We start from the raw sequence: 19,248 nt of genomic DNA, 5'->3' as shown, positions 1-19,248 counted from the left end.
AGTGAAAAGTTGGCTCAGTAAAAACGCACCAAAGGCTTTAATTTCTTTTTATACACATGGTTTATACACATGGGACCGTTAAGGCTTAAACCACACACTTTTTCCGTGCTCACTTTCATTTGTTCATCCCCCTCGCTTTGGTTATTATTCTCTAATTGTAATCAAAATAGACCAACAAACCACACACCAAATTTACTCAGTTTATGACTTTATTGAATTCTTCAAAACGTGACGAGAAAGTGAGTTATTTACAGAGGCGACTGTGCAACAGAAAGAATTTTCCTTGCTGATTGAGAAGAGCAATATCCAAATTTTTGGGCGACCAGTCCTGCTCCAAAAGAGAAATTCCGGGTGTTTTTTTTTTTTTTTTTAACTTTTTTTCTTTGTTTATCTTAGGGTTCATGCTTGGGTTTTTCCATCCCTCCTTTCTGGGGGAGTCGTAGGGAGTATCCAGCGATAGCAGTGCGAAAAACTAAGGCTCTTGTCCACGGCACAGCTGGTGCAGTAGACGATCCCCAGAGCCAGCATCACCACAAGGAACACACACAGAGGCACCAGCAAGGCCACGAGCAGCCAGCTCTTGTCATGCTTGCGTTTACCCGCATCAGATCCAGCGCCTACCTCTCCCATGGCGCCGGCGTCGTCTGCACCGTCCACCTGAGGTCCCTCCGAAGCCTCGGCCTCAGCGGCAGCTGCACCGCCTCCGGTTTTAGCTGCACCGCCGGCTTCTTTACTCTCCGTCTTAGCGTCGACCTCTTTGTTAATTTCGTTGCCCGTGCCGTGCGTTTGCGTCGGGGACGGCGGCGTCTGATGCCACGCTGGGGACAAGTCGTCCCATTGGTTCAGGTGATTGTCCGGCCCGTGGGCTACGTCTGGGTTTTGAGGGGACTCCGTCAGCCAGTCGGTGTCGAAGTTGGGATCGGGGGTGAAGGAAGAGGACCAGGGAATGACCTGTCCGGGATCAAAGTGAGGCACATGGGCCGACTCGCTGGGGTCAGGGGTCAGAGTGGAATATTCTTCGTCATCGGGCGACGGCTGACAGGTGAGTCCGTCCAGCTGCAGGTCGAAACCGTTGTTGCAGTAACACTGGTACCCCCCCATGTAGTTGAGGCACTGCTGCTGGCACGGAGACTCCCCGACACACTCGTCTATGTCCACGCACTCCCCTCCGATGCCCACCTCGTAGCCGGGGCTGCACACACACCTGAAGGACCCCACCGTGTTCTCGCAGGTGCCCTCGCAGGTGCCCTCGTCGAGGCACTCGTCCACGTCCACGCACTCGCCCTCGTCGTCCGGCTGGAAGCCCGAGTGGCAGGTGCAGTGGAAGGTCCCTGGGATGTTGACGCAGAGCTGTGGACACGGCTGCTGCAGACATTCGTCCACGTCGGAACACCTGCGGCCGTCTCGACCCATTTGGTAGCCCGGGGGACACGTGCAGCGGACGCCCCGAGCCGTCTCCACGCAGTCGTACTCGCACCCCATCTCCACGCAGATGGCTTTGACCGGGGGTCGGTCAGTGGCGTCGGCGGAGTCGGAGGGAAGCTCGGGGGGATCGGTTTGGCTCAGGGGGTCAGGGTTGCAGCTGTAGCCGTCGACGTCCAGGACGAAGCCCTCAGAGCAGTAGCAGTAGTAATCTGTGTCCGTGGTCTGGCAGAAATGCTCACACGCGTGGTCCGTGCCGCACCAGTCCTGGTTCTTGGGCGCCTCGCCGGACGAACAGATCGGAGCGTCCATGGACCAGCCCACGGTCTTGTCGTCTCTCTCCATGCACAGCAGCGTCTGCTCCGCGGGGGCGTCCGGGTCGGACGGGTCTGCGGGACATCGCAGAGTCGCCACCGACCCAAAGGGGACGTGAGTGAGCAGCGAGCTGACCAGGTGAAAGGGCGTGGTGTAAACCCCGGGACCTCGGCCCTCGTCCTCCAGCGGCGCACACATTCCTTTGAAGCCGTACTGGCAGACGTATCCGTCCAGGGGCGTCGCACAGGAGCCGTCCACCCAGCGGAAGTTGTCTTTGCTTTCGCGTCCGTTCTCAGAGGTGTGGACGTTCATGGCCACACAGCGATGAGCTGCACAGGTCCCGGGGTTGTCTTCACGGAGCCAGTTAGTGAACTGTCCGTCCTGGTCTCCTGTGGGACAAATGAAAGATAAGAAGGAGGTCAGGAAAAGCACAAACTCAGTCTTCTCAGTCTTTTATTTTTATTAAATTCGTCTTTGGAATAAGAGAAGGTGAAGGGGTTGGTGATAAAATTGAAACTGTGGCTAATCTCAAGGGTTTAACTTTGTTTTTACCAATTCCTGGGTCTCCCTCCAACCTGCAGCCGTCATCAACCATCAACCAGTATGGCAGCATTTTTTTTCCAGAAAACTTCCCAGTGTCCAGCCACACTTTGAGTTTTATTGAGTTACGGTAATTAAAATACTGTAAAGTCAGGTCTTAAGGCTGCTTTTCAGACCAAGGACCCCAACTTATCCCGGTACTAAAATATGTGTGATTCGTGTTGGTAAATTTGTTGGGAAAATTTAAAAAAATATACAAAAAATGTTGAATCAACCAAAGATTTTGCGACTCCCCTGCAGTACCTCCGCAAACCCCCTAGAGGGAAACACCTATGTCTCCAATGACCTAAGAATTATAAAATTCTAAGTGTAATTTTTGAACAGGACGTTAAATCCCAACATCCTCAAACAGGTACTTGCTAATTAGCGACGCTATAGCTCGTTACCACTGATAGAATTTGTCCAATTTGCATATCAAACTAGAGAAGTTAATAAGCATAAATAGACAAATTTCAACCATAAAAATAACGATTTTTACACTGACTAGTGTATTGACCCTGTATTGACCACTAGATGGCAGACTAAAGGTCCACTTATGAGGACAATGGGTCTAAATGAAGGAGGATAAGAAGCTGCCACAAACCTAAAACCTAATGTCCCCATATGAGGACGCAGGGTCAAAGCTATAGGTTAGAGGTTTGGTAAACTTTACTGGATAATATAAATAATACTGGATTATTCAGGTTTAAGAGTATTTTAATTATTTAATTCAGTGTTATTTTAGGCATCAGTCTTTTTTACTCTTGAGGATTTAATGTCTCAGACACTTTCAGTGATAAAAAAAAAAAAAAGTCTGTCTGGTTTTTAGTGGGAGAAGTTTGTATAATGACTAAATCAGGCTGAGAGGTAGGAATGAGGTCAAAAAAAGAAAAGAAAATGGGTTTGTCCTCCTCTGCAGCACCAGCTCTGTGCGTCTGTGTGAAACGAAAGGAGTTAATGAAATAACCATCCAGTCTGAGCGGAGGGAGCAGCTCGGTGTGATCCGACGCCTTAATGGGTCTGATTTATAACTCACTGAAGATCTCATCAGGAAAGACCAACATCTACTGGGACACACGTCCATGTGGTTGATGGATTTTCCATATTTTAGGGCTTGAAGCTGTAATTAAACCTCTTTATTAAGTAGATCTTTAGCTAATTAAGGATTATGTCATAGTTACATTGATCTCTAAGAGTTTACTGGTCCAGTTAACGTCAGTGTGACGTTGCTTCATGAAGCATTTAGGTTTTATCTGATTGGAATGAATGAAAAATGGCCGCTATGGTCAACACAACCTCTTCTAACATGGTGGCTCTTCGTCGTTTCCAAAGCTTTTAGGTTTTTGGCACCAGATGCTCAGAATAAGCTTAAATCTGAACTGCATCTATGAAACCTCACACCTGAGACCAGATTTAAAGCTTGGATGTAAACAGTGGGGTCCAGGCTTTTGCTTTAATTAAGTATATTCTAATTTATTTGTTGTTGTTGCTGCTGCTTTGGTCAGGTCTCCCTGTAAAAGAGATCCAGAAGAGACCTCAGTGGGACTAACCTGGAGGAATAAAGGCTAAATGAATAAAACAAACGGGTCAAATGTGAAGTAGATGAGACTTTGCCTGAGACCCAGACGAATCCTCTGAGCGGCCGGGTGGACGAACACTGGCGTGGGAGTCTGTGCAGGCCGATCCAGAGCACGAGCCTTAGCCTGGCGCCCTGTGGCTGGATGGCGGAGAGCAGCTCGTGGACCACGCCCGCCGCCTCCTGGCTGTGCATGGTGGCCAGGGTGCCTCTGCGCTCCCGGCAGCTCCGCCCGGCCTCCCTGAAGGTCCTCTTCTGGAGGAAGACGGCGTAGCATCCCTCCCGGTGGCAGATGGCGTCGCTCTCGGCCAGCGGAGCCTCCTCCGCCTCCGACTCCCTCAGCTTCTGGCCTCGGCCTCCGGGAGCCAGACACACGGTCAGCAGCCACAGCAGCGACAGGCCCCTCACGCTCCCTCTCATCATCTGTTGCATCCTCCGCCCAGACATGACCGTTCAGACTAAGCCAACATCCAAACGCTTCTCCCAAAACTTACTGTCAGAATAAATAACGATGGGATCTGACCTGACCTCGTGCTGAAGATGAAGACTCTCCGCTTAAATAAATAACCTCTCCGTCTATTCAGATGAATCAAACGAGGCTCTGTTTATCTATAAGTGACGGTCCAGGTCCTGAGGCAAACAGCCCTACGGTGCACATCAAATCAATTTCCATTCAAACTCCAAGCACCACTGCCACAATGGGTTTCAACATGTGGGGACCTGACGGTCCAGTGGAGTCCGGTACGCTCCCAAATCCAGTCCAGTCCAGAGGGGCGCAAGAAGACGCAAATATGTTGAATGGGGAAACGTGTCTTTCAGGTCAAAAAGTCCAAAATGAGTTATAAAGAAGGATCCATTTATGAATGTGAGCGGTGGCAGGAGCTGTGTGCAGGGTCTGATCCGAGTCCTCGCCTCTGCAGAGCTGGACTGAACCTCAGAAAGAGAGAGGAGGAGGTGGGAGGGTGGAAAGGAGGGTGAGTTTGGGGGGGTGGGGGTGAATGCTACGTAGAGGAAAAAGAATTGTGTGTTTTTGGAAGAGGGGGCTGGTAAAGTACAACTGGAGACTGGAGGGGTTGAAGGGGCTGGTGGTAGGAGAAGAGAAAACCCTCAGAGAGTTATGAAAACCATACGGCACCGTTCTGTCCCCCATCCCCGAGCCCATGTCTTCACGCACACACACACACATACACAAAACGCACACACACAGACACACAAAACGCACACACACACACAGAAAACACACACAGGCTTTAAGAGTTGCATGCAGCAGCATCCACAGGAGTGGAAAGTGTTTGTCAGCCTTTAGAGATGCAGAGATTGTTTCTCCCCCTTCTTCTTCTTCTTCTTCTTCTTCTTCTTCTTCTTCTTCTTCTTCGTCTCGTTCGCTCTCTATCCGTCCTCACCTTTTCTCTTCACCTCCGACTCTTTCCACCATTTCTTTCCTCTTTTTGCCACCTCCTTTTCTTTTATTGATTCAGGCCAACGGCAGCTGCAGATTTTAACGGTGGAAACATTCGAGCGTTAAATGCTTGTTGGATTGTGCATATCGTTGTAAAATGATTTCGTGTGTGTGTGTGTGTGTGTGTGTGTGTGTGTGTGTGTGTGTGTGTGTGTGTGCGGCTAACACTCGGGGGCACATGTGGAAGAGGAAACAGGAAATGCCAGATGTGCATCAGCTTGACCTCTCGGTAGCTGGGGAGCAGGGGGTGATCGGGGGAACCTCCACCACGGTCACATGATCCCAGACAAAAGCTGAGTTTGTATTTTCTAAAGAAAAAATATGATCCCCCTCTTCTTCTTCTTCTCCTCCTTCTTATCATATTCAAAAAATATCACCTGAACTCAGCTGCTGTTATTTTAAGGATAAAAACGCTGATTTAATAGTTTGTACAACCAGTCAGGAGGATGAAGATGAAATCGATGTCTCTGCCCCAGACAAACAGTAAAACTTGTGGTAGGAAACAGTTTCATGTCAGATTTGTGTCACGTTCAGATCCCGAGCTTTCAGCGCTTCCTAACAGAGAATGATGGGATGGAAACGCTGGACGGGTTCTGGGCCGGTGTGTTCGCTGATGAGCCGGAGGCTGAGCATTCGCAGGCTCAGACTCAGCAGTCTGCTGCTCTTATGTAACAATCACTGGAAGCAGAGCGAGCGCTAACATAAAACCTCAGGATCCTGGAGAACCCAAAGAGCCTTTCGCTCTTGTTCCCCACCTCCTCCTCCTCCTCCTCCTCCTTCCCCCATCCTCTTCTTAAATTGGACCTCCTCCTCCACCCCGTCTCTTTATTATTCTTTCACCCTCCCCTCTTTTCTTGCTCTGCTTATCTTTACGTCTCATTATCTGAGGAACCAAATGAGCAGTTTCTCCCCCAGAATCGCGTCCTCCCGTTCCCCGTCTGTTTATTCCATCCCTCGTCCCTCTTAGCTCCTCCTCCTCCTCCTCCTCCTCGGATGCCTAACAAACACATTCCAGAAAATGTAATTGATAGAACAGACAAAACCTCTCTTTTCCGTAGTCCTGCGCTCCCAAATCCCCCTGTTCACATTAATCCACGTACGCCGCTGCATCTCTGAACCCGGAGACGTCTGATGGAACACGCAGAGATCTCCACTCCTGCGTTCGCCGCCTCCTCTCTAACCTCCTCGACTCCTAGCCACTTGCCACATATCATCGTTGGCTCCGATCCGCTCTCTCCCGGCTTTTCGAGCTTCCAAGCAGCTGAACCGTACCTTCCAGCTCCAGAGCCTCTCGGTTTCTGTTTCTAACAGCCCAGAGGCTGTTCTTGATTTTATGTTCTTTGGTGGCCTTGTATTGACACCACACACCAGGCACGTTTATCACAAAGCACATGTGACACGAGTTAAGAGTCTGAATTCATAGCTGTTGGACTGTTGGAGGTGTGAAGGGGAGCTGGGTACCTTCTCACATGCCCTGTGGTCATGTCATGAGTCAGACACTTTGGAAAATGCTTCATGAGAGAGTGGATTTTGAGTTCTGCCCCAGTCTTTACATACTAGGTAACTCTGAACCCACGGCCCATATTAGAAAACCGTGAACCAGTTAGAGTCAGACAAATATAATGAAATAATAATCTTAAAAACATTCCCCGTTTCTCATAATCCTAGATTATGAGAAACGGGGAATGTTTTTAAGATTCTACAATGTATGTGTGTACACTTTGATCACTGTGGTTTTTTGTGGGGGGGTGAAGATGTAGGTGGTCCGGGTGCCACACAGGGATCTGTTTACTGTAAAACTACCTGAGGACAGTGAACCTCACATGAGGTAATGAATAGACGCACAGTAGTGTTTACGTCCTGGTCATCTCCTGGACGGATTCATTTTATTTACTTATTCTGGTTGATTTTAGTCATTATTGAGTGTCATGCTTCTTAATGCATGTTTTAAATTAAAATTTAGCATCTGAATTTAGCATCTCTTAGGGCTGTGTTTCGGTGAAGTGGTCTTGTTATCTCCGCTTGCATGTGGCCCAATGACACTTCTTAATAAAACGACACAGTTTCACCAAAGTTATTGTAGTTTGTTGCCGTGGGGAACGTGGATCTTTGCACCAAATTTCACCCCAATCCGTTCACAAGTGGGAACTTTACCATAGTGAAGAAAACGTGCAGTTAATGCCAGTGTCAGTGATCAACGCCATGGAAACCCAACGCAGAGTAGGCGGGGCCAGTCCATCTGGTACATGTATATTATTTATGTATCTTTAATGAGCATTACTTCATAAAGTCACCTTCACTGGGCTGAGGATTTGTCAGACGTTTGTCCTGATGAGCCGTAGAAGTTTGGTCAGTTTGTTATGAAATGACTGAGCCTTGTTGTGCCGAGGTTTTTCCAGAAGTAGAAACCGTGGTGGGCAAAGTAAACTCGACCCTCTGTGACTCTGACCTCACTTTGCCACTGACCAAGTGGGTTATTAACCCCCGGCTCCTCGGTGGGTCTCCCCAGTGGACAACAGATCAGCTTGTTCAGCTTCCAGATGTGAGAGGCCAAAAAGGAGTGCAGCGCTTTTAGCTTTCTGCCATGACTGCATTTTATTTCTGTGCAAGAATGTGTTACTATAACAATACAGTTAGTGTTTTCAGAATAAAAACATATGCGTTAAATCAATTTACTGCATAAGTAGATACATGCAAGGCTGTGGATGTAAATACACAGTAAAGAACAAAGAGTGGAGTAAGTAAATCATTTTAGTTGTCCCGTCTGAGCCTGCTTTGATAATTAGATGGTTTTTGGTTCTACTTCTGTTCCTGAGGTCACCAAAGTTCCCCGACTGATGTCAAGTAAACTGCGCTGTTATTTCCTCGTAGCCTCGGGTCAGTGGAGCACATCCTCGCACCGTTCAGGCCTCTCCAAGTGTTTATGCCGACTTCTTCTTCGCCCAACCGGCTGCTGCTGTCCTGAGTCACGTGCACACGGACACACTGAAGCAATTAGCCGCAGCCTTGTGGTTAAGTAATGGACTGTGTGCACGGTGATTTCTGTGGAGAAAAAAAAAACAAAAAACTTTTATCCACGTCTCTGACAAAGTTCATATGTTTCGTCTTTCATAGCAGAAATGAATCCCTCCTTCCACACCCAGACCGGCAACACATCTCCACCACAAGCATCTGAGCAGACCGGCCTTCGTGTCCAGGTCTAAATCCAGACTGAACCCCTGCCACATGAGCTCTAAGGGTCCTGAACCCGTCACCGAAAACGCATTCGGACGTTTTTAGTGGTGTAGCCGTGAGCGAGCTGGTGACCGTGCATCACATACGTCTGAACTGCTGATGTCTGATTGCAAGGCAGCGTTGGTTAACCTTAATTTGACAAGGGGATGGATTACAGAGAAAGCTTTTTAGCTATGTCCTCAGCTCAGTTTCACTCACACCTGGGAGCAGCCCAGTCCAAACACAGCCTCAAAACATTATCCTGCAAGTGGCTGCAGTGGAATGACTGGATCGTGAACTGGTAACAGTCTGGGCACGAGCGCAGTCTGGAAAATCTAATAAGTGCCTTCATTTACTTACCTTAAAAACACGGTAACGCGTTCGCTGCTGAGCTCTAAGCAGCTGGGTTTGAGGACAGAATGCAGCAGGACTAGAAAAGACTCAGGTGATGTGTATCAGCTGGTCAGCAGCAGGAGTCGGCTGCACATAAAGGATCACACATGTATAAACAAACAGAAAGTCAAGGTTTAAGAACTGCTGAGAGGCAGAAAGAGAGAGAGAGAGGAGCCCGGAGCGGGAGAGGGTAATTCATGAAAGATTATTCCTTTACCAGATGATAGGCTCAGCTTTTCCATGGACGCAGCCACGCACACACACAGACATCTTACACTTCTTTGTAGCCTCTCGTGATACAGTCTCCTGAGCCGAGGCCTTTGTGTGTGCGCTGACGATGGTAAACGCATTAACCCGAGAAGACAAGAAAGAGACGGGACACAGAGGATCCACAGAGCCACAAAGAGACAGGAAAAAAAAGATCGTCTGACTTATTTCTGAACTATTTCCTCCACGTCGCTCTGGTTTTGTTTCATTTAAACTTTGCCCTGAATGAAAATAAATAAACATGTAAATAAAAAGCAGAGAAACCATAAAGTGCCTGACTCAGCACCGGGAACAGGAAGGTGAATGACTCCCTGAAGGCAAAGCTGAAATCTTCTGCAGACTTGTTTTGCACCGTGCAGTCTAAACACATTATTGTGCTGTGAAGTCGGGGCCACCTCGCTGTGTCAGAGGGTGGCCGGCCAAATCTGTCCTGTTTTCTTTTTTGTTTGTTTTATTCTAAGTTCATCCCAGCGAAAAACAGCCTGCGGGTAAATATGTAATACAGTTGCTTTCTCACACAAACTGCTGTCAAGTTTGATCCAGTGCAGCACTGTTCCCCAAATCTCTGAACTCTCAACAGCTGAAGCCTTTGTTGCACTGGACAGAACCCAAGTATGACAGTGCTGAAATGAATGCAAGCCAAGCAAAGAGAAAGAGAGACAGAGCAAGATGAGAAGTCATCAGTCTCTCATTGAATAAATAAAGCTTTGAAAAAGAGCCGTCTTAATCCCTTTAAACCGAGTCCTTTCCAACATTTAACAGCACTGAGCAGATGACAACGTTTGCTTCTTCGCTACTTTCAGACGCTGCTGACGCTGTTGAACACATGGCTGAGTTATACAGATCAGATCTAAACATTCTGTAAAATGATGACGTGACACCGTGAGCTGCTGCCTGAAAGCTGCAGATGGAGGCCAACAAACCAGTGGTAACTCATTAACACAGCATTAAATGATGCAGAGAAGAACTGGTCGACTGGACGTGAGGGAAATGGATGGAGGGATGAGAAAGGGATGAAAAGGGACGTCCTCTTTAGGACAAAGTAAACTGAATCCTGTTCATGAACGTGTTGGAGCTCATTCATTCTGAAAGACAAGACTCTGAAGTTTCTATCACAATAGAATTACTCTAAGTGGTTTTGTTCTTGAGGAATCAAAGTTGGCGCATAGTTAAAAAAGAAGAAGAGGTTGAGTTTGCCTGAAAACGTGTGTTGATTGAATCTTATAATTACTCCTTCATGTCCTACGTCACTGTGACGTCACCTCGTTAGCTGGAGGCGAACGCTGTCACTGTCAACCATGGAAATGTCGTCTTGTTTTATTTTTGGAGCCAAAAACGAAAAATCAAAAACACTAACTTGAAGTTTTACTTTGGTTTGACTTTGTAGATTAAAAGAAATGATCAGAGTGAGACGACACGGACGCTTCATACCAGGTCAGACTAATATGTGATGTATATCAGCCTGAATAACGTTACAGGACGACATCGTGACTAATTACGTTTAGTTAATCATTATCTGGAGGATTCTTGTTACATGTTAAAGCTAATGCTAACAGCTAACTAACTTAGCATTAGTTGTGTGTTTCAGGGGTTAGTGTCCAAGCTGAAGCTGCATTTACTACGTTTCCCTCCACAGTGGTTCCTCTTACTTCTTGTAATATCTTTGTTTTAGAGGCTTCACTTGATAAAGACAGACCAGACTTCGTCCCCTCTGTGTCCTTTGGTCAAATCGTCCATCCAGGTAGTGAGAGTGTAGAGGACGGTGAATATAGTCCCATCAGTCAGAGTCAACTTTTTAAAATAACACTCAGGGTGTCAGGGAGTGAGTTTATCAGTATATTCTATAAAATATCAGTTTTCCTCGTCCATTCTAGACAAAACAGTCCATAGAAATATGCTAACTGCCGTTTACAGGCTACAATGTTTGAGATGTTTTGCCTCCAGTTAAGCCCCGCCCCTCAAAAAACATCACATTGTTTACAAACCATGAAGAGGTCTATCATGACTCTTATCAGTGAAATCAGACTAAAATGACATATTGCATCATGCAGCATTGAGTCAAACACACTTTGTGTCCAGAGCTCTGATTGGTTCATGAAGCTGCTGCTGTCCCATTAACCCCCCCCCCCCGAGGAATGTTAAAGGGTTGAGGGGGACGATAATAGTCTGTTGGGTTGGTATGAAAATGGTCGTGGGGGATGGGATGAAAAGACTTTTTCTTGCCACCGTCGTCTTCAAGCAGCTCGGGAGGTTTCAGACCAGATTCTGTGAAACGTCTTGAGACGATTTATCGTAATCGACGCCACAGAAATAAAAATTTAATTGAACTGAATTGAAGGGGAAGAATGAAAAGAGTCAGAAGGGATGAAAGTTATAATAACTTCATGTTAATGTTTAGACATCACAGCTTCTAATAAACGGATTTAACCTCCGGAGACCCTGCGTCCTCATATGGGGACTGGTTTTAGCTTCTTATCCGGCTTCATTTAGACCCGCTGTCCTCATAAGTGGACACCTTTAGTCTGCCATCTAGTGGTAGCAAAGGGTCAATACACTAGTTGGTGTAAAAACATGCATGATAGCGAAATCTTTATTTTATTTTTATGGTCGAAACGTGTCTATTTCTGCTTTATGCTACAGCGTCGCTAATTAGCACGGCCCGGTCTGAAGACGTTGGGATTAAACGTCCTGCTCAAAGATGATGCTTAGTTTGTTTTTATTGTATTAGTTGGAAATGTGTCTCTGACAGCCAGGAAAGAGGCACGTGTCAAAGGTAAACAGTCATTTTTCTACAAATTTGTGAAAGTCATAGTTTTTTATTTCCTTTGGTCGGAAGCACATTAAGTTAAATCAGTTAAATAAACGCAGGAAGATGAAGGGAAAGGAAAGACTGAATGTTACATGGTTGTGTGTCTCCGTCATAGTCTGTCTCATAAATCAGCCTCTCGCCCTCCGAGTCCGTGTCCTCGTATCCTGGACGACCTCTTCCCATCTTCTCTACATCTCCACTTTTCTTGGACGGACTCAGACTTTTCCCTCCTCATCTTCTCTTCATTTGATAACATGACTTTACATTTCCACGTCTCTGTTCTTGTTCCCTTTGTGTATTTGTTGGCAGCGCTGTTTGTGTTTTATATATATAGATATAGATATATATGTGTGTGTCTTTTCTCTGCAGCTGTCTCTAGTCTGCAGCCTTTTCCATTTTCACTCATTCATTTTCACAGTTCATCTGTTTTTTTCCTCCTCTCAGCCAAGGAAAGTTGTTCTGGTGTTGAGTTTCAATACAGTAGGAAATATTTTCAGCCGTGCAGGAAATGTCTAAACTGCTCGAATAGTTCTCCTCTCTCCGGTGCTCGCCCGCCTACCCTCACAAGATTTATGCTCTTTAGAAAAATACGGGTTTCATTTAGCCGGACGGCTTCTCGTTTCACGGGGGAAATGTCTGCAGACGTGGAAGAACCAGGACCCATCAGATACCGGAGGAGCAGGACTCAGACGGGACAAACAACGTGACCTTTAGGAACACGGGTTTAAAACCACATTTAAAGACACGAGCACGGACGAACACTCCACCGAGAAAAACCGGGAAAAACAGAAGGAGTTCGGCCTCACGCGACAGATGCAGAAGAAAATGATCTTGATTTATTATGACGTGACGGCTTCAGCGGGTTTGTTCAGACCAGATCAGCAGGTGTCTCATATAAAGCTGGAATCAACAGCAGCAGCTGTTACTGGCTCATTTAGTCAGAACAGAATCAGTCTGTATGAAACGGCTCCGATAATAAACACAAGTGCAACAGTACAAATGCTAATAGATGTTAATCTAACCAGTAAATATCCCTGATTCTAACAGGACACGTCTACAGCTCAGGATCTTCTGCAAAGGAAATGATTAAAGAATCGGTCAGAAATGGTTAAACAAACACTAAACATGGACATTTTGAGAAGAAGATGAATTTAAAACTTTAACAAAACAACACTTGTTTTTTAATCTTGTCTATGTTTAGAGAATTACTGCTAAAAACAGCTTAACATGTTTAATATTATTATGCAGATTCTATAATAAAGAGGACGATCACACACATTAATTCTGTCTCTGTGTTATTGTTGAAAACTTCTGGACCAGTTTCTGAAACTGACCGAGGCCTTTGAAGAGTATTTGTCTTAAAATGACTTTAAACATGATGTTTCCAGGCTCTGACAGTTTATTAGGGAAATGTTTACATTTAATAAACTTTCCGTTAATAAATTGAACGTGTTCAGATGAATACGTGTGATTTGGGCTCATGGTTGTTTAGTCCTGAGTCTCCAGGTTTACGTGGTTTCACACTGTTTCCTCGTTCTGTTTGAAGGTTTCAGGTCTAATAATAGTTTCTATTGTTTTTACACTTTTATTATTAAAGCATTTAATAATGATTTAATTATTAAAGTTTTATTCTCACAGTAGCTCGTTTTCATGATTTCCAGCTTCAGTCTTTTTTTGATGAACGTTCATACACAGTGTATTTTACAGTTTTCTTTCTAACGTGAGATAATGTCCCGTTATTTCACAGTTCTTATTTAAAACAAACCTTCAGATTCACCGTTTACATGTTTCAGTATTTTACTCCAGTGAAACCGGATTAAATTAATTCTCCTGTTTATTCTGACTGAGCTGTTTACACGGAGCATCTTTATTCGGTTTGTGTTTCTATTTATTTGTCAGGGTTGAGTAATTCTCAGCCTCTCTGTGTGTTCTGTATATTATCATGTTTCTCTTTAGTTTACTTCATATATTCAGGATATATTTTATATTTTATATGTTCTCAACGTTTGCACATTTTATTTACATTTCTTCTTTAGTTGCTGCTCCGTGGCCTTTGATGAGTCAGTCTGTGGTTTTATTGTGTTGTTGTGTTGTGTTGACTCGACTAAACCAACTGTAATCTGAGTATTTGTCTCCGTGTAAACTCAGCTACTACAGCAGCTACTTTTATGCAATTAGACGCTTTTTAATTCACTTTCTAACTTGCACCTTGTGTTTGACACCGTTGATCTTTGACGTGGTGAAAATGAGCTGGAACAACAGAGAGAAACCAATGACCAGGATCCGTTCACTGACCTGTCAAACTAAGCTTTAATATATGAGTCAGTGGCAGATTGGAAACCTGGTTTCCGTGGCAACGCCGAAGAATAATGTCCATAAACAGCAGCTCCTCTGTCACTGGCGCCACCACCTGGTTCCTGGGCCACACTGCATGTCCCTGCACCACCGGACGTCTCATAATAAAAAGACACAGGAGCAGAACTAAACGTCTACGTGTTGCAGAGACAAACGAAGCAGAATGAACCTGATGTGTTGTTTCTAACATCAAGAGAAGGTTCATATATGTACAAAAAAAAAGCCCTGATTGAAGACGAACATCTGGAAACGACAGGGCTCGTTCTTCAGGCTGCAGATGTTTTATTGAAGTGGTAAAGCCACAGCATATCACAGCAGGAATGTAAACTCAATCTGTGAGATGTCAAAACGGCCTCAGAGTAGCATAAATATAATGTTCAGAGAGAAGTTTGAATGAATAATAACCCAGTCATCGTTCCTGACAACGTTTATACGACGTGATTTAACTTTCAGGACGTTTGCGCCAAGTGTCCAAGTCGTCATTTAACCAAAGTCTTTTCTGATAAAGGGTTAAAAACATGTGAGAACTCAAACTGTCTGAAGCTTCCAGACGAGTTCCCATCAACTCCCACGCGGACACGTCGACCTGAGAGAACAGACACAAAAACACAAGAAACAACTCGTATAAACATCAAGTCTGAGAATGAAAAACATCCTCTGACTTCACCTGGAAACATCAGGACTCAGTGTCCATCCTGTTCCTACTAACCCACCATCCTGACTCATCCTCTCTGTGTTTTTATCTTGTTTTTTTTTTAAACCAAATCATTTTTATTTTTTTTACACATTTGTTTTGTTTTGTAAATCACACTTAAACAGAAAAACAAAGAAATGAACGAGTGTTTCTGTTGTTTATTTACATAATGTTGTTTATTGATGTGTGTTTACTAGACTGAGATAAACCTGGAAATTCCCTGTTTTATACTTTATGTTACGTATTTAAACCCTGTCTTTTTTGAAAGGCATCTGCAGTATAAATAAAATGTTATTATTCTTCTTTTTCTTTTCAAGGTTAGTTTATTAAATGTAAACATTGTCCTCATTGTTCGTCTTTAACACATGAGGAGGTTGTTATTAGGTTGATATTTGACTCTGGATTGAGATCAGTTTGTGCTGAACGTGGCTCCTGAACTAAAATGAGGACAGAAGAGGAAAAGAACACGTTCCCTGACCGGGAATCGAACCCGGGCCGCGGCGGTGAGAGCGCCGAATCCTAACCACTAGACCACCAGGGAGCTGGGGAGCGGCCCTCTGACGTCACTGACGGGATCGAACAGTTAATGAAGGAGCTCAGAGGCGTTAATTAAACCGATCAGCCACAACATTATGACCACGGACAGAAGATAATATTAAACCAGCGTGTTTTATCGAGTCTGTTTAAAACTTGTCTTTTATCTTTGATGCATCTGTTTCTGAAGAGGTCACTTCTGTCCTTTAATGGAAACAACCAAACAGTTTATTCACCGTGTGAAAAATGAGTTTTATGTTTGGAGTTTGAAATATCAAAATTTACTAAAAAAAAAAGAAGATACACACCTTTGCCAGATATGACAGCAAAAAGCATAACCACCATTAAGTTATTAAATAAATAAATAGACTTTAATGATCCACAAGGAAAATTTGGCAACTGCAGAAAATAAATTTCTACAACTCTAATTCTCACGAGAATTTTAGATTGAAGTTTTGTCTGATCTGGAGCGGTTGCAGGTGTCAGCTGATGGTTCATTAGATGCACCTTCGTTAGAGAAAAAGTCAAGATTCACCTGGGACCAATTTACCAATTAAAGACAGACTAAAAAATGAAATGTAGAGAAGTATGATCTTATGATCTGATGACATCTTGTTCAGAATGAGGTTGATGATCTAAGGCCTAAATGATGTGGGACGTGAGACGATTCAACAGAGACACAGTAAAACATTTTGATGGACAAACCTGATGATAATGAAGGAGACAGTGGAGAATTATTGGACATAATCACTTTTCATGGACGCACCAAAGAATTTGCAACTTTCTCAAAGGAATAAGAATCTGATTTTTGATGTGACGATTCTTCTCATCTCATCTCATCTTCTTCTTATCCTCACTAGGGCTGTGGGGGGGTTTCTGGGGCGAGGTCCACCCTGGACAGGACATTCACACTCACACCTAGACTCAATTTAGAACATTAATTAACCTAACGAGCAGAGAGAAAACACTGAGACCCAGGACTGAACAGCAGACACTAATGACACTAATGAGCCCTGATTTTTCTGGAGAAATTCATTTTGTTTTTTCAAGGTTAGTTATATTAAGTTATTGTCCTGATTGTTCATCTTTAACACATGAGGAGGTTGTTACTAGGTTGATATTTGACTCTGGATTGAGATCAGTTTGTGCTGAATGTGGCTCCTGAACTAGAATGAGTGTGACTCCTGTTCTGATCCACTAGGACAGAACAGGAAAAGTACGTGTTCCCTGACCGGGAATCGAACCCGGGCCGCGGCGGTGAGAGCGCCGAATCCTAACCACTAGACCACCAGGGAGCTGGGGAGCGGCCCTCTGACGTCACTGACAGGATCGAACAGTTAATTAAACCGATCAGCCACATCATTATGACCAAGGACAGAAGAAGATAATATTAAACCAGCGTGTTTTATCGAGTCTGTTTAAAACTTCTCTCTTATCTTTGATGCATCTGTTTCCGAAGAGGTCACTTCTGTCCTTTAATGGAAACAACCAAACAGTTTATTCACCATGTGAAAAATTAGATCATGTTTGGAGTTTGAAATATAAAAATGTGCTAAAAATAAATGAATAACTAAATAAAATAAAATAAATAATATATATATATATATATATAGGTCTCTGGACTCATCATGTGCAATATATTCCTCTACACACACACACACACATATATATATATATATATAACTTACTGACTCTTTTATCTGAGCTCTGGTAGACTTTGAGAAGAAGCTGCTGTAAATAAAAGTCATTTCACTGTGTCATTAATAAATTAACTATGAATGGATGTTCCTTACACACATCACATGACAAGGGAGACCTACAAAATATCAGGAAGGTTGGTCGTAATGTTAAGTCTGATCAGTGTGTGTATATATGTTTAATTATTTGAGTTTGATTCTGACATTTTGTGGACTTTCACGTGACTTTAAAAGTAAATCTACGCTGATGAATGAGTTTTTATTAAAACAAACAGAATTCACTCGGGACAAAAAGTAGCAACCAACACATTTTTATTCATCTCCACCTCATAAATAGAAACAGTGACAGTGTGTGATCAGAGAGCGTCTGGAAGCAGTCGCATTGAAATGTGGTTTCAGGGCTCGTCCTGAAGATGAGGACGTGTCCCTGCACTGACAGCGTAGCGGCAAAGAGTCCAGCTCATATCTCCTCATTTATTACTTCTCCAGGACGAACGTCCTCAGACGGAGAAAAACTTCTTCCTCGATGTGGATAAGAAACTGTGACAAGGCACGTTTGGGATAAAGTTGTTTGGTTTGAATAATAATAATAATAATAAACCTCTAACCATGAGCACACGAAACTCACACAATACGCCACAAATGTGCAACAATCTTTTAAATAAATAAAAACAGCATCAAAATAACACTCACACACATTAAGACAGAAATAATAAAACTAAAAGACGACACACGCTGCAGCTCTGGAGAATAAGTCCTGAAAGATTCCACCTCCTGCACGAGATAAAGACGATGATAATAATAATAATAATAATACTAATCCTCTGTGTGGGACGTCCTGAGTGGACTCTGTCCGTCCCCTCGTCTCACTGCAGCACACATTTCTCTTTGTTGCTGAATTTCCTCCTCCTCATCTCCAGACCTCGCTCCAGGCGCTCGTCCTCCTCCATCGCGCTGCAGAAGGAAACAGAATTTAACCGGGACGTTTTTTATTTTATTTTTATTTTTTAAAATCTTTTTCTTTTCGTGTGAAACAGTGAAACCGACCCTCTCTCCTTGGCGTCGATGTCCCGGATGATCTCGTCGCGCTGGTTGACCAGAGACACCAGCTCCTGCAGCAGCAGCTGCTCCCTCTGCTGCTGAGTGTACGACTTCTGCCAGTCTGCAGGACGGAGACACGAGACAACGTGAGGGACGTCAGCGGAGGACGAGCTTTCACGCTCACGCTCACGTCATCTCCACGGAAACCACGACTTCCTGTAACAGTTAATGAACCGAACGAAGAGAGCGGCGTCACCGCTTTACCTTCTATCGCCATCATCACCCGTAGTTCTCTGGTGAGAAGCTCGAACCTTCGCTCTAGATCCTGCTCCTCTTGTCTGTTCAAAAGAAACAAACAAAACAAGAAAAGAATGATGCATCTATTATATACAGACCTATACAGATATATGTATATAAAGGTACAGAGAGGTGAATCATGTATATAGATGCATAGAGAGATATAATGGAGGTATAATAGATATATAATTGATATTAATAGATGTACAATAGATATGAATAGAGGTATAATAGATATTAATAGATGTTAATAGATATATAATAGATGTATAATAGATGTTAATAGATGTTAATAGATATATCATAGATGTTAATAGTGTAATAGATGTATAATAGATGTATAATAGATGTTAATAGATATATAATAGATATATAATAGATATTAATAAAAGATGTATAATAGATGTATAATAGAGGTTTAATAGACGTTAATACATGTTAATAGATATATAATAGATGTATAATATATGTTAATAGATATATAATAGATGTAGAATAGATTATAATAGATATTAATAGATGTATAATAGATATTTATAGATATATAATAGATATATAATAGATATTAATAGATGTTAATAGATGTTAATAGATATA

General features: G+C 43.7%; 2 protein-coding genes, 1 long non-coding RNA gene and 2 other non-coding genes across 16 annotated transcripts in view; all 5 read right to left on the bottom strand.

Annotated features, from left to right (window-relative positions):
- Positions 1–191: 191 nt before the first annotated feature.
- LOC125021015 (endosialin-like) lies at positions 192–4,832 on the bottom strand. Its single transcript, XM_047606754.1, has 2 exons — positions 3,931–4,832; positions 192–2,126 (listed from the first exon to the last, which is right to left on the bottom strand). Exons 1-2 carry the CDS (start codon positions 4,337–4,339, stop codon positions 400–402), a joined length of 2,136 nt encoding a protein of 711 aa, XP_047462710.1. The 5' UTR covers positions 4,340–4,832; the 3' UTR covers positions 192–399.
- A 2,956-nt stretch (positions 4,833–7,788) lies between these two features.
- On the bottom strand, positions 7,789–9,355 carry LOC125021703. Its single transcript, XR_007114364.1, has 3 exons — positions 9,175–9,355; positions 8,925–9,044; positions 7,789–8,393 (listed from the first exon to the last, which is right to left on the bottom strand). It is a non-coding gene; the product is annotated as an uncharacterized LOC125021703 (long non-coding RNA).
- Positions 9,356–15,551: 6,196 nt separating this feature from the next.
- trnae-cuc lies at positions 15,552–15,623 on the bottom strand. The gene has a single exon. It is a non-coding gene; the product is annotated as a tRNA-Glu (tRNA).
- A 1,216-nt stretch (positions 15,624–16,839) lies between these two features.
- On the bottom strand, positions 16,840–16,911 carry trnae-cuc. The gene has a single exon. It is a non-coding gene; the product is annotated as a tRNA-Glu (tRNA).
- A 697-nt stretch (positions 16,912–17,608) lies between these two features.
- Positions 17,609–19,248, bottom strand: part of LOC125021099 (EH domain-binding protein 1-like) — a 33,357-nt gene continuing 31,717 nt past the window's right edge. For all 12 annotated transcript variants that reach the window (XM_047606952.1, XM_047606954.1, XM_047606957.1 and 9 more), the window contains 3 exons: positions 18,619–18,692; positions 18,361–18,475; positions 17,609–18,267 (listed from right to left, as the gene is read on the bottom strand). In XM_047606952.1, the coding sequence (XP_047462908.1) occupies positions 18,180–18,267; positions 18,361–18,475; positions 18,619–18,692 (277 nt within the window). In that variant the 3' untranslated portion in view covers positions 17,609–18,179. The remainder of the gene's footprint in view (positions 18,268–18,360; positions 18,476–18,618; positions 18,693–19,248) is intronic.

This window comes from Mugil cephalus, chromosome 15 (genome assembly GCF_022458985.1).
Source record: "Mugil cephalus isolate CIBA_MC_2020 chromosome 15, CIBA_Mcephalus_1.1, whole genome shotgun sequence".
Classification (NCBI taxonomy): domain Eukaryota; kingdom Metazoa; phylum Chordata; class Actinopteri; order Mugiliformes; family Mugilidae; genus Mugil; species Mugil cephalus.
Note: the sequence above shows the minus strand (reverse complement) of the source record. Positions and strands in the feature narration are given on the sequence as shown.

Bases quoted from the DNA above. Each gene is read 5' to 3' on its own strand.
- LOC125021015 (XM_047606754.1), bottom strand. From the start codon at position 4,339: ATGTCTGGGCGGAGGATGCAACAGATGATGAGAGGGAGCGTGAGGGGC. The intron at 2,127-3,930 runs GCAAAGTCTCAT...TTTGTCCCACAG, and splicing joins AGGATTCGTCTGGGTCTCAG to GAGACCAGGACGGACAGTTC.